At 42.0% G+C, this 14,734-nt stretch overlaps 1 protein-coding gene across 3 annotated transcripts in view; it reads right to left on the reverse strand.

Annotated features, from left to right (window-relative positions):
- HEPHL1 (hephaestin like 1) overlaps positions 1–14,734 on the reverse strand; it is an 81,703-nt gene that overhangs the window by 39,995 nt on the left and 26,974 nt on the right. For all 3 annotated transcript variants that reach the window (XR_006193895.1, XR_006193896.1, XM_042906411.1), the window contains 5 exons: positions 12,184–12,352; positions 9,522–9,661; positions 9,237–9,368; positions 7,171–7,382; positions 898–1,048 (listed from right to left, as the gene is read on the reverse strand). Coding sequence is in view for 1 of the 3 variants with exons in the window: in XM_042906411.1 (XP_042762345.1) it covers positions 898–1,048; positions 7,171–7,382; positions 9,237–9,368; positions 9,522–9,661; positions 12,184–12,352 (804 nt within the window). In the remaining 2 variants the exon portion in view is untranslated. The remainder of the gene's footprint in view (positions 1–897; positions 1,049–7,170; positions 7,383–9,236; positions 9,369–9,521; positions 9,662–12,183; positions 12,353–14,734) is intronic.

A 14,734-nucleotide genomic window follows, 5' to 3' on the forward strand; every position in this document is an offset into this window, starting at 1 on the left:
ATTTTGTAGAAAATGGTATTGAAAATGCGTTACTCTATGCTTTCCATTGGTCCAAGAGGAGACTGTTGGCATGGAGTATCCAGGACCATAGGAGTCTGTGAGCTGGTTGCTGTGGGTCACTTGGAAACTTGGACTTTCTTGACCTCCTTGTGGGGAAAGGAGATTAGGGTCTATTTTGTTATTCTCCTATAATGTTTTGAAAACAATAAATAGATGTTGTCCTTGGTCCTAAAACAAGCAATTTAGCACGTGTTATCTTACAATGCTTGCTTTCAGCTCCTTTTTGACTGCACGCTCTCATAGTTATTTGGGATTGGGCTCTCGCTCACTATTCTGCCATCTAGGGTAGTGTGCCTAAAACTAACAAGACTCCTGTGTTAGTCACGCCAATTATGAGGTGGTTTGCCACTGTTACAACTGATATAAGAAAGAGAGGAGAATTAAGTAATTCCTTTTAAATAAGATCTGGGGTGGGAATTCGCTAGTATTTTACACATTATCAGTTTAGACAGTTCTTCATGCAACTTGATAAGAGACACTTTGTTGTTTAATGATTATCTCCAATTATCACTTGGATTATTAGCCTCAATGATGTTATTATGAACCCAAGGGAGGGCATTTTGTCAGTCATTTTCTACATTTATAAAGTACTGCAGTCTTTGCTGGTTCATATTTTGTGTTGCTTCATCTAAAGCTGATGAAGTATTTCAGAAGTATTAATTAGGTTGCACAACGTCCCCGGGAGGTAGGAGGTTTCACCAGACCTTGTGAGATGAAGTCATGAAACAATTTACTCTTGACCAAGAACAATGTCCAAGAAACCAAAATCAAGATAGTTAAAACATTCCAAATATTTTCACTTCAAATCCTTAGAGAAGAGAAGGACACTTTTCATACCATGCATTCGGTTGGACTTCACAAAATCTTTGTCTTCTTTGTCAACACTGAAGGGACGCCATGTAAACCTCTGAATGTTTTCATCAAGATACCTGCTCAGATTCTCATCAAAGACTGTAAATAGTAGATAAAATTCCTTGTCGATTCCTCTCTAAAGAGAAGAAGAACATAACTGTATAAAAAGTACAGCTTGGAGGAATTCTAATCTCTATTTCACTTTCAACGTGAACACAAATAAATCAGGACCAACGTGAGTTGGGTCATTTTGTAAATCAGGATTCTGAGCATGATTCTGATCAATTCATTTTACACCCTAACGTTTCATCTTTCTGTTTATATCCTTATCCCTCCCCATGAGATCTGCTCAGAGGAAATAGGTCCTTGCTCAGAAGCTTCCCTACACTGTGGGACTCCTATTTTCAGTCTGGTCATCACTAACTTATTCTCCTTCCCAGGGCCTGCATGCCCTGGGCTGTCTCTCTCTCTGATTTCATCTCCTTGTACTCGCCCCTCATTTACTCCAGCCACCCTGGCCTTTTGCTCTTCTGTGAACACACCAACTTCACTCCTGCCTCAGGGACTTTTCATGTGCTGTTTCCATTGCCTAGAAGGTTCTCCCAGGTCTTTCCTGGCTCACTCCCTTACTCCATTCAGTTCTCTGCACGAATGTCACCTCCTCGAGTACTCTTTCCTGACCACCCTGTCTAAAACAGTCACCTAGCACCCACCCTGCCTGCAAACTCACTTCACTTACCCCCAACTCACTCTTCTTTATAGTACTTAACTCCACCTGAAATTATATTTCATTTGTGAACTTACATTTTTTTAGTGTTGTCCCATTGCATTGTAGCTTTGTGAGAGTAGGGAAGTTTTGGGTTCCTCTCTGTGTCCCCGGCTTTTAAAAAAATGCCTAGAGAGAAGCCTGGATGGCTCAGATGGTTAAGCATTCCACTCTTGGTCTTGGCTTGGGGCATGATCTCGTGGTTCATGAGTTCAAGCCCTGTGTTGGGCTCTGTGCTGACAGCATGCAGCCTGCTTGGGATTCTCTGTTTCCCTTTCTCTCTGCCCCTCCCCTGCATCATCTGTCTCTCAAAATAAATAAACTTAATAAAATAAAATGAAATAAAATAAAATAAAATAAAATAAAATAAAATAATGTCTGGAAAAGCAGGCACTCTACATGTTTTTGAGTGAAATAATGAATTCACATAACCCATCAGACTTTGCTAAATTACGTTAATGTAAGTTGAAATGGAGGGCACCATGGATTACTTCCCACTATGTATATTCCTAATCTATCTGTCCGAGCATGTCACACAACACACAACATCCTGCATTGCCGAAATATGCTTTTCTTTAAAGCTGAACCAGAGAGGTGACTGTATTTTATGTCCCTCAACCATCTTCCTATGTCTAATGTACTTCCCTCCAACTCACCCTTTAACCCGCTGCCTGCTCTGGAGGAATCCCCAGAACTGCCACAGATCACATCTCTCTCCTTCTGAAACTGGACAATACAGTCTAAACTCACAGTGATCTCGTTCTTGCTTACCTGCTCTTAGCCCTTCCCTCTCGGCACTTTGACCAAAGTGAGGCCAAGTCCCTTGCAGCGATCTGAACTTGCTGTGTTCCGTAGGCCTCTGTCCTTCGTGCATGCATCCCTTCAACTTAAAGGTATGCCACCCCAATCCAACCTCAAGAGCCAGTTTAGCTGTCCCACCTCTGTGATGCTTTCCTAATGCATCATCAGAGATGTGGGTGCCCTTTGCTTTATTCTCACACCATATCTTATATGCACATACTGCTTTTATCACATGGTGTTTCAGCAGGCAGTAGTTTAAGATCATGGGATATGAAAAGAAATGATGTAGGCTTGCAATATTTAAAGGAAAATATGAAGAATTGGAGGGAAATAAGAGGTCAAAGATATTTTAAAAGATTATGGGCTATGGGTGCTAATGTTATTCTGCACATCCATTGTGAAAACTGGGGCAAGTGATTTATTCTCTCTCAGCTCTAATTCCTTCATTTGAAAAATGAGAATAAGAGTAGTCTCCACTTCCTGGGGTTGTGTGTGTGTGTGTGTGTGTGTGTGTGTGTGTGAAGGTTAAAATAGATAATATAGGTAAAGCACTCAAGACAACATCTGGCAGATACTAAGTGTTCAATGTTAATTGTGACTATTAGCTGCAATTGCAACTGTCCATAAGACAAGAAGGAATGACTGAAAGGCATTGAGCTGAAGAACCTCATCACCTGAGAGTCAGTTGGAAGGTAAGTAGGTCTATGAGGGTGGGAAATTAACCCAGGAAAAGGTTAGAAAGTAGGTGATACCACATGGTGATAACCCACGTGAAGGTTCATTTTATGTGTCAACCTGACTGGGCCATAGGTGCCCAAATATTAGGTCAAGCATTATTCTGGGTGTTTCTATGAAGGTGTATTTGGATGAGGTTAACATTTAAATGGTAGACGAGCAAAGCACATCCGCCCTCTCCAATGTGGGTGGGCCACATCCAATCAGTTGAAAGACTCAATACAACAAAAAAATCTGACCCTCCCACAAGTAAAAGAGAATCCTTCCTGTCTTTGAAGTGGAACATTGACTTTTTTCTGCCTTCAGACTCAAACTCAAACAGAGGCTCTTCCAAAGGCTTTGAGCCCTCTGGACTTTTGTGTCTCCTGGGTCTCTTGCTTGCTGACTCTCCCTGCAGGTCCTGGGACTTGTCAGCCCCCATAATCATGTGAGCAAACTCCTTATAATAAGTCTGCTTCTGTCTACATACACATCCTTATGGTTCTGTTTCTTCGGAGAACTTGAATTAATCCAACCTGCACTCGTGCATGGAATGTACCTGAGTGATGGCTAGCGTCTGCAGCACAAAGTTTTTCTGTGAAAAGCACTTAACATCACTATGTTTTAGGTTCCCACAGCAGTAGGGAAGCTGGGATGTCTGAACCATGGTCCTTCACACAACTCTGAGTGTTTAAAACGTGGATGTGGGGAGTTTGGCAAATAAGCTTATCCTGGAATTTTTAGTGTCTATTTGCAGGCCACACATGGAGTGTTTGAGTGTGTGTGTAATGTGGCCCTTTCTGTTAACTAAACTTCTTAATAACGACTTTGAAGATGAGAATGCTTACCCTGTATTTCATTCATCAACCATAATATTGGTCGAGTGTCAACAATGCACCAGGCATTGTTCTGGGAAAGGAAGATAAGACAGACAAGTCTCCTGCTCTGTGGTACTCACATTCTTGTGAGGAGAAACGTTCTGTAACACATCAAAAGTAAACAAAGAAAATGTCCTCTGGGGGTAAGTGATATTAAAATCGGGTCATGTGATAGCATATGACTTTAGCTTGGTGATCAGGGAAGACTCTTCTAAGGAGGTGACAGGAAGAGCCAGCCACACAAAGGTCAGAAGAAGGCATGTCAGGCAGAGGGAGCCTAGTGAGGAGGCCCTAAGCCAAAGATAAGCTTGGCCTGTTCAAGGAACAGGAAGGCTTATGTGGATGGAGTATAAGTAGGCATGAGGGAGTGTGTGAGATACATCAAAGGAGTTGGAGGCCGGGGGACATAGGTCTAGGCTAAGAAATGTAGATTTTTATGCCAAGCGTGATAGGAAGTCACTGGAGGGTGTTTAACATGGATATTACGTGATCTTGTTTGCATTTTAGAAAAGTCACACTTGTGGGGTGCCTGCGTGGCTCAGTCGGTTGAGCGACCGACTTTGGCTCCGGTCATGATCGCACGGTCCGTGAGTCTGTGAGTTCGAGCCCCGTGTCAGGCTCTGTGCTGACAGTTCGGAGCCTGGGGCCTGCTTTGAGTTCTGTGTCTCCCTCTCTCTCTGTACCTCCCCAACTCACACACTCTCTCTCTCTCAAAAATAAACATTAAAAAAAATTTTTTTTAAAGAAAAAAAGTCACACTTGCTTCCCTGTGATGAAACCGATCACAGGAGAAAGAGGGGCTTGAAGCGATGATGCATGATGTAGACCAGAGCCTGGTCGAGGAAAAACATGTTTTCCTTTTATTATAAAGGATAAAGACAGAAAAATTTTAAAGGGTACTCAACTTTGATAATAGTACAGTATTAAGGTTAATTTCCTGACTTGGATAATTACATTGTGTTTATGTCCGAAAGTGACCTTGCTTTTAGGAAACACATTGAAGAGATGTCATATCTATAACCTACCTCAAATAGTTTAGGGGAACAAAACCCAGAAAAATAAAGAGAAGGCTAAGAAAGCAAATGAGATAAAATGTTTACATTTGGGCAATCTGGGCGAAGGATATATGGGAATTCTTTGTGGGTTTTTTTTCTTTGCAACTTTTACATAAATCTGAAACTGAATTATTCAAAATAAAAAAATATAAGGGCGGTATAAACGGCTGGATAGACAAACAGGGAGTTTAAGTGGCTGTTGCAGAAGGTCATAAATGTTAGAAAGGGCCCTATAGCACCTGGTTAGATTCTGTGACAACCATTCACCTCTGGGAGAATTTACTGGAAAGAGATGAAAACACCTTTTATGTTCTCTACCTACCTACCTGGAAGAGACTTAAGCTTTTACCTATAGAGGGCCTGGTTCAGTATGTGTTTCCTAAGTATTTTTTGCGTTGAAAATAACTTTCTGTCTGGCCAAATGGATTCCTCGCTCGGCCAAATCCCAAGTAGGGAGTATTTCGGGTTACGGTTAATTTTTTCATGAACTTGGTGGAAATGGATTGGCCACGAATGGTGTTTGGCTCAGGCAACACCCCCCCACGTACCATAAGGTGCTTCTAGCAAGCATTCAAGCCACCATTAAATAGATGCAGTTGGGGGAAAATCAGGGCCTCCTTACACAAGTTTTTTGGCACTCAATTTCCTGGGCTCAGGTATTGAGCTAGAGGAAGCAGGGTGGTGTCTTGGAAAAAAAACAAAAACAAAACCACAAACAAAGTTGGAAGCTCAAAGTCCCGCGTTCTACTGCCGAGTTTCACTACTTACTAGGGGTGTCTCTTGGGATGTCACTCACTGTCTCTGAGCCTCAGTTTTTTCGGCTTTAAAATAGGGATCGTTAGGGCACTGGGTGGCTTAGTCGGTTAAACTGCCAACTCTTGATTTCGGCTCGGGTCATGATCTCACGGTTGTGAGAGCGAGCCCTGTTTTGGGCTCCGTGCTGAACGCGGAGCCTTCTTGAGATTCGCTCTCTCCCTCTCTCTCTGCCCCTCCCCCGCTTGTGCACGCATGCATGCTCTCTCTCTGTCTCTCCAAATAAATAAACATCTTAGTTAAAAAATAAGGATAGTTATTCTGCTTTGCCCTATATGATTCTTGTTGTACAGTGCAACTGTATTCAGTCTTATTGCACGTGCGTTACTGAGGGCCAATTCCGAGGGCCAGGGACACAGCCTCTAATAGACATTTCTAGGGTTGGAACTTTGTGCAGGGAAGTACAAGTCTGAGGCGGACCAAGACACTTTGTGTCCTCTACCTAGAAATCCCGTTGAGTCCAGAAGTGGGTGCTTACAATGCCAAACATCATATAATACACCACTTAAATAGTCTTGCTATTTCTGATTGGTGAAGTAAACCACAATGGTGACATGATTAGATTTGCCTCTTCTCATCAGTGTGTTTAATATCATGTAGACATAGCTTGAAGTGTTGTGCTGTGCCACACTAGTCAGTGCAACCAGGGGAGCCTCAAAGGTGGGACTTGTAAGAATTTATCTACATGCTTTCTTGTGCCTTCGACCCTAACGATTAACTTTCGGCTTACAGCGGTGAGTTACAGTGGTTCTCAGCCTCGGTTGCACATTGGAGAGCCCCTGCAGATTCTGATTTAATTGGTCTGGAGTGCCTGAATAAAAGATGTTTAAAAGGTTCCCCATGTGGCCAAGTCTGAGAAGCCTCGTCCAAGAAGAAAGGGCCCCGATTCACATTCCATGTGGACCTCCGAAGATTCTAGAATCACAACAATGCACAGGGAAAGGGACCCACTGAATCCCATCCACAACGAGCAGAAATCCTGGGTTTCTGGGTGGGCATCTGTAAGTTTTAGATCTTAACTTCACATTAAGATTACATTAAATTTAAGTTCAGATCTTAAATTTACAAAAAAATAAAATAAATTACTCATTATGTAGAAATCAACATTAAGAGGGTGGAGGAAACACTGCTTTTCGTACCTGACCTTTTATTACTATTTAATCCCTAGCCATATTCCTGGTGTCTCCCACATACAACCCTGAGAAGAACTTGGTGATCTTTGATGGCCTACCTGTGTCCCATCAGCATTGAGAACGCCCTTTTTACAGACTAGCAAGGGCCCCACAAGGCCAGAGCTGGTGTCCTGGATTGGCTTAACTGCTGAGAAGTAAAGGTAGGTCAGACAGGGGGGATCACTGGCTGTCGGGCTTACACTTTCAGGCACCGTCCATTTGTATGTGAAGGTTTCACCCGGCTTAACATGTGCCCCTGGTTTCAGAAATCCTGAGGAGGTAAATGAAAGTTACTCAAAGCCAGAGCCAATGACATTAAACTTGTTGGACTGGGTCTTCCAGCCCTAGGTCTCTCTCTGATGATGTATTTTGTAGAAGGACAGTTGTTCTCACGTGTGTATGCTACCAGGGAGACCACTGCCACGGTCCGAAGTTTTATGAGAGAGAAGTTTGGATCAAAGGGTGATCTTCTTCAGAGATTACATTTAGTACCTTCATAGATGTTATTTCTTACTCAAATACTAGGTTTAGCAAATATTAAAAGAGTGACAGTTGCCTATTTCACAATTAAATGTAAATCTACAAAATGTCATTGAGCGCCTTTGTATGTGGAATGTATTAAAGTTGGCACTACGAGGATACCCCAGAAAGTTAAGCAAGAGACCTCACTTTAAAGAGTTGGAAATCTTGAGGTGCCTGGGTGGCTCAGTAGGTTAAGCGTCTGACTCTTGATTTCGGCTCAGGTCATGATCTCACAGCTTTGTGAGCTGGAGCTGCACATAGGGCTCTGTGCTGACAGCAGGGAGCCTGCTTGGGATTCTGTCTCCCTCTCTCTCTCTGCTACCCCCGCCTCTCTCTCTCGAAAATAAATAAACACTAAAAAAAGGAAATGCAAAAAAAAATCTTTAAAAAAATAGAATGTGAAATCTAGAAGGTTGAACTAGAAAATAACCCCACATAATCATAAGATAGAGGAGGTAGGTGAATACTCAAGGGGACAAGGCTGATGAGTGACAGATCCGGGATTCAAACTCAGCACTGTCTGGTTCCCAAGACTTTGCACTCGACCTGTATACTATGTTGCTAAATGAACACGTTGAGTCTCTCCAGCTAGACTGAGGTCAGAAACTCTCTGCATATTGTTCAGAGTTTTGCAAAAAGGCGCCCAATCAGTTTGCTAAGTTAAACAATAGAAAATATAGACATTTGGGCTATCACTGGTGTTCTTTCTGGGTGCGCGCATACACACACACACACACACACACACACACACACACACACAGTGCTTGTGACCATTTGACCAAGGAAGTGCAGGTACAAGAGATGATGCTCCAGGTGGGGAGAGTGATGATGGGTCTGAGGAGGGGGAATTCTCCCTCCATTCCTTCCTTCTCTGTTCCCTCCCCATCACCTCACACCTGCTCTGGACTGGGCCTAGCCCCATCATTGGGCACAAAGAAGTATCCCCGAACTCATGATGTCTGTTGCCATAATGGGGAAGGCTTCCAAAGATATCAGGAGTTTCCCAAGAGCAATATCATGAGTGGAAGATAGTTCCTGCAGCCACTGGGCAGAAACTGCCTTTCTTATATGTAGAGTCTCTATTACCTCCTGTGTAATGAGGAGAGGCCATATATGATGGTAGGCATAAAAGACTGGTTTTAATAAATATTTGTCAACAGAGACAGAACAAAGACCATGTGTAAGATTTTGAAGACAACCAAACATTGGAAATCGGATTTTTTCCTCAGCCTTCACCCACAGAATCCCCACAACCCGTGGCTAAAAATCTCTCCATCTTAGGGTAGTGGGGGTGACTGTGAACGTAGCCCACGTTGAGATTTACTACATTGCTGAAAGAGAAGGAAAGGCATCAACATCTCCTAAGTGCCTACTGTGGGACAGACCCTGCCCTGAATTCTCTCCAGCTCGTCCTGAAGCCCTGTGAGGTGAGTGTCACTACCTGCCTCAGTAGGGGAGAAGAATAAAGTTCAGAAAGTTTAAATGATGGCACAAGCTCACAGGGCCGGTAAGGAAAGGGACCAGGACTTGAACCAAATCTACCCACTTCTAAGTCCTCTGTTTACTCATCTTCTTTCCTCCCAGAGGCCAGGCTGAGACTCACCATCGACGTTTGGGGCTGCATCAGAGGCCTTGTCATAGATGACGCCATGAGGCAAAATGCTGTAGACTTTGTCGGCTTTGTTGGCAAAGGTCACTAACAGGGTATCACCCACCTCAGCCCTGATGACGGGGCCTGAAAAATATCAAGAGGAGGAGGGAGAAGAGGATGAAAAGAGGCAGAGAGAAGTGAATATAGGCAGGAGAGGAAGAGTCATTCCACGTAGACATATATGCCCCACTAAAGCATCTCCCCCCATTCAAAACATGACAGATGGTTTTATTCTACCAAGAATTCCAAGATGGGCTTCTGCCTCAGAGAGTCTCTTTCTTCGAGTAAAAGTTGCATCAACATACTCCATATACTGAGCCTTCCAATATTTTCCTCCAATTCTGTTGTCCCCTTGTGTGAAGTAGAGCTCGGAGTCACTGTGTAAAGAATAGGAACCTGGCTGAGAGCACATCTCTACATATGCACCAGATGCCTTAATTATGGAGCTCCCTTTCATTGTCCTTAGCTCGTCCACCCACCCAGGTATCTCCCCAGGAAAGACGGAACCGTCTTCAACTAAGTTCCCAGGGATAATTAGCCAGCTTTGAAAGTCTCCGGGGGGCTGGGTGGTGGTCAAGCTCATTCCTCTCTCAGCCACTGTACTTTCTTCCCCGGAGGTCCAGCAACCGAAGAAAGCACAGGTGAACTCCTTACTTACCGGCGTCAGAGTCCCAGAATGGTGTCCTACAAAGTAGAGAGCTAACTGGTTTCTTTGCAGAGTAAGTATCCCTCTATACCTCTTGCTGATGTCAGTATGAATAGTCTTGCATATAGTAAGCTCTTTCATATCTGGCATGATCAAGGAATGAAGTGTCTAGTTCATCAAATAGCTTCGCTGGCGGAGTTATCGTACGAACGACATACATGAAAAGCCAAATTCCAAATGTGAAATACAGTAACGTACATTCTGACTAGCACTGTCCTAGACACCTTATTTCTGCCAATGGTGCCTTCGCTCTTGGAGTCACACGGGCTGACTTTGTCCTCTTTCTCTGCCTCATCCCCTTATCTTGTTCACCCTTATTTTGTAGCCTTTTGCTGCTTCCTTCATTTCTGTGCCCTTTTGGCATCTTTTCCTTTCCTTTCTTCCCACTGCTGCAACCCCAGTACCTGCCCTCGTCGCCTTGTGTTGGCAACATTACACGGAGCTCCGACTGTGCTCTTGGCACCCTCCCTCTTCCATTGGCTCACTCGGAGTTTCCCTTCGACATACACACGACTATAATATTAATCCCCAAGATGGTAATATTCACGGTCATTTACCTGCTCCAGCATCTTCACTCACATGCAAATGCCAATCAAATCAAGTTCAAAAGGATGATGGGCCCTATGCAGTTGAGATCCAGTTTACCCAGTTCTCTTCCTATGGCTCTATGCAAATATTCGCTCCAGTCACTTTGATCTAACTAACCCCTGCATCTAAAATATCTCTCTTTCGGGGCGCCTGGGTGGCTCAGCCAGTTAAGCTTCTGACTTCGGCTCAGGTCATGATCTCACAGTTTGTGGGTTCGGGTCCCATGTCAGCCTCTGTGCTGACAGCTCAGAGCCTGCTTTGGATTCTGTGTCTCCCTCTCTCTCTCTGCCCCTCCCTTGCTCTCTCTCTCTCTCTATCAAAAATAAACATTAAAAATAAAATAAAATTTCTCTCTTTACTATTCACTTTCATGAATTCTGTTATTCTTTAGGACCCTGCTTAAGTTCCATTGACTCTGTGAAGGGTTCCCTGGCTATCTTAGTGCTCTCTAAATGCCCAGAGAACTCACTTGTCTGGACAACTCATCTTAATCTTATTTGTAATTTGCAAAGTTACTTCTCTTCTCCTGTGCATGCAGTTTCTTTCCGACCTGAGAGTGGGAACACTGTCTTAGGCACCTCCCTGCAACTCTCCCATAGCTTTTTATGTTGTGCTTTCATATATCACATTAAATATCAGTTAAATATAATTCAATATTTTATATTTTGTAAGGTGCTTCAGAATCCTGGAAGGCTTCTACGACAGAATTCTTAGTGCTAATTCTCATTCTGTTTATGGAGAAATACTGGTCAAAAGAGAGTTTTGATATCGAACACGTTCATAAATGATGCACACAAATTCTTTAGGCTGGGGTCAGGTGCGTTGGTTTGGTGGAAGAATGAATGAGTGAAATTTACAATGAAAGAAACAAAGGGTGTCTTATCAATCAGAAAGAAAATTTTAAAAACATTCCCTCGGACATAAAAGAGATCATAGGGTAATAAAAATCATTCTTGTATCATACCATATATTTTAAATGCTTTCACAGACACCATTACACAGAATTCTATAATAACAAGTCACAGGAGTCCACATCCACTTAATGAATTGTTAGATTCAATTTGAAAAATACTACATGCTCTGGGAGCGAAAATGATTACTAATGACTCAGGAGTCAGGAGAGGCTTCACTTAGGAAGTGACATTAGAATTTGAAGAAAAAGTAACATTTTGCTGGATAGGTAGGACAAGCACATTCTGGGTAGAGAAGTCATAACCTATCAGGCTGTCCTTGAACCAAAAAGGATAACTTTCCTTGTCCAGTTCACCTCCAGTGAGAGAGGGTCCTGTCTTCTTCTCTCTTCAAAACTCTCTCTTCCATATGTGCAGAGGCCTTATTCTACTCTCTGTCAGCTTAGTACTTCTTATGGCACTTAGCATTGCAGTTTGCACACAGTAGGTGCTCAAGAAATGCTTCATGAATGAATGAATGAACCTAGTGCTGATTTAGCCAGCAAATCATGAAACAATAAATACTCTGCCAATTCTCAGCAGTATGTACATTACGAGGCTCAGAACTCCTGTGTATATAAATGAGGTCACAGGGAAAAGTCTAACAGGTGCCTCTCTTATGAGAGTCTTAGAAATGCCAGCAAAGAGAGCTTACCTGCCGGAGGCATTTAGGGGAAGACCACTGAATTTGTTATAGCCTTGAGGAGCATAATCCCAAAGAATTTTTTCAGCTGCTATAAAGTAGCGCCTCTGTTGACCCGTCATCCTGGGATGAGAAATACCACCTTTGCAATTACCAACATTGTACTGCCCCAGCATGCCAGCTGCAGAACAGAGGAAAACCACAAGCCGGGCTATAAATGCTCACATAAGAAATCAGACAGGAAAAGACTGATAGCTTTGACTTCATAAACATTTAAAACTGTTGTACAGAAAATAGGACCTTAACAAAGTTAAAAGTAAAGGGTAAATGGTGGGTTGGGAGATATTTTAATGCATAGGATGACAGATCAATATGTAAATATATTTGACAAATGAGAAAGAAAAAAGTAAATATCCTAATGGAAAGTGGGCCAGGGACATCAACATATTATTCACAAAATCTCTGTAAATACTATCTAACTATAAGCACATGAAAAAAAAGTTCAACCTTAATAGTAATCAAGCGTCACTCTTGTTCATTTATCAGATTGGTAAAGATTAGAAAAACTAATAATTCTCAGTGTTGGCAGATGAATGGGAGGAGGGGAATCTTCACACACTAAGGGTGAAGAATAAAAGAGAATTTGGCAATGTATGTCCGTCCATAGCTTTAAGAGAGAAATCAAACACTTTTACCCAAGAATTCTAAGTCTAAGAGTTTTCCTAAAGATATGTCAGACAAAGGTGTAATATATCTATAAATTCCTGGTTTTTAGTATAGTTTATAAAAACAAAAAAGGGGGGATTCAAATGTTAAGCATTAGGGTATTGGTTAGGTAAATTGTAATCTCCCTTGAAAGGACACAGGGAGGATATACAATGATGAAGTAGGTCTCTATTGACTGACATGGAAATATATTTCTGTTACATTGATAAGTGGGAAAAGTAAGATAAAAGACAGTGTTAATAGATTAATTTCATTTTATAAATAACATGCATTTATGTATAAAAGTCTAGAAAATAGGGAGAATATTCCTCAAAATGTGATACCGTTATCCTAAGACAGGATTACTGTTATTAAAAATTAAATGTATTTTCTGGAGCACCTGGGTGGCTCAGTCGGTTGAATGCTTGACTCTTGATTTCAGCTCAGGTCATGATCTCCTGGTTTGTGAGATGGAGCCTTGCCTCGGGCTCTGTGCAGACAGCATGGAGCCTCCTGCTTAGGATTTTCTCTCTCCTCTCTCTCTGCCCCTCCCCCACTGTTCTCTCTCTCCCTTTCTCTTTCTCTCTTTCTCCCTCTATCAAAATAAGTAAATAAACTTTTAAAAAATTAAATGTAGGGGCGCCTGGGTGGCTCAGTCGGTTGACTGTCCGACTTCAGCTCGGGTCATGATCTCACAGTCTGTGAGTTCAAGCCCCGCGTTGGGCTCTGTGCTGACAGCTCGGAGCCCGGAGTCTGTTTCAGATTCTGTGTCTCCCTCTCTCTGACCCTCCTCCATTCATGCTCTGTCTCTCTCTGTCTCAAAAATAACTAAACGTTAAAAAAATTTTTTTAAGATAAATAAAAAATAAAATAAAAAATTAAATGTATTTTCTAATTTTTTACAATAACTTTTTTTTTGAGGGTTTGGACAGTTTAGAAAATATCAAATTTCAGTAATGTACAAACATCAGCTTATGTCCACAACCACTGGCCAAGCTTAGTAATCTTATTAGTCTCAAATGGCTGCTAATACCTTGATTTTAAAATTTGTTTCTCCCCAGATATAACATTTAAGAATAGGCATCTTGTGGTAAGAACTCTTAATATCTACCTTCTTAGGAAATTTCGAGTACAGTATTGACCATAGTCACCATGCTGTACATTAGGTCTCCAGAACTCATTCATCTTGCAAAACTGAAACTTTGTACTCTTTGAGATCTTAAGTATTCCTAACACACACACACACACACACACACACACACACACACACACAGCTAACTATGTGTGGTCATGGATATATTAACTAGCTTGAGTATGGTGATCAGTTCACAATGTATGCATATATCAAAACATCAAGTTGCAAATCTTAAATAGATACTATTCCTATGTGTCAATTATACCTCAATGAAACTGAGAGAAAATAAGAATAGCAATCTTGTCTTCATAATCTGTGTCTTCCCAGAACAGTATCTGGCACATACTAACTGATTAATTCTATATCTGTTGAATTGAATTGAATTGGAATAATCCAGCTGACTAATGTTAAGATTAGCTGCTTGAGGCTGACAGCAGCAAGATAAGGTGGACGGGAACAAGAATATGTCATCAAAGCCTGCCCTGGAGAGTCTCATCCCTGTACCTGCTGGTGACTGTGTATAGTTCGTCAATAATTACACATTATTTCTTCTGTGTCTCTTCCATTGATACTTTTTTTTTTCTATTCTGTTTTCACTATCTTAGGCCAGACCTTTTCTATGTCATAACTCTATTGTTACCATGCTTGTTAACTAACATCCAGGGGCCAGAATCTCTCCACCAACTCCTTTCTGTGCACAGGTATCATATCTATCTTCCTAAA

The sequence above is a fragment of the Panthera leo genome, chromosome D1 (genome assembly GCF_018350215.1).
Source record: "Panthera leo isolate Ple1 chromosome D1, P.leo_Ple1_pat1.1, whole genome shotgun sequence".
In the NCBI taxonomy this organism is placed as follows: Eukaryota; Metazoa; Chordata; class Mammalia; order Carnivora; family Felidae; genus Panthera; species Panthera leo.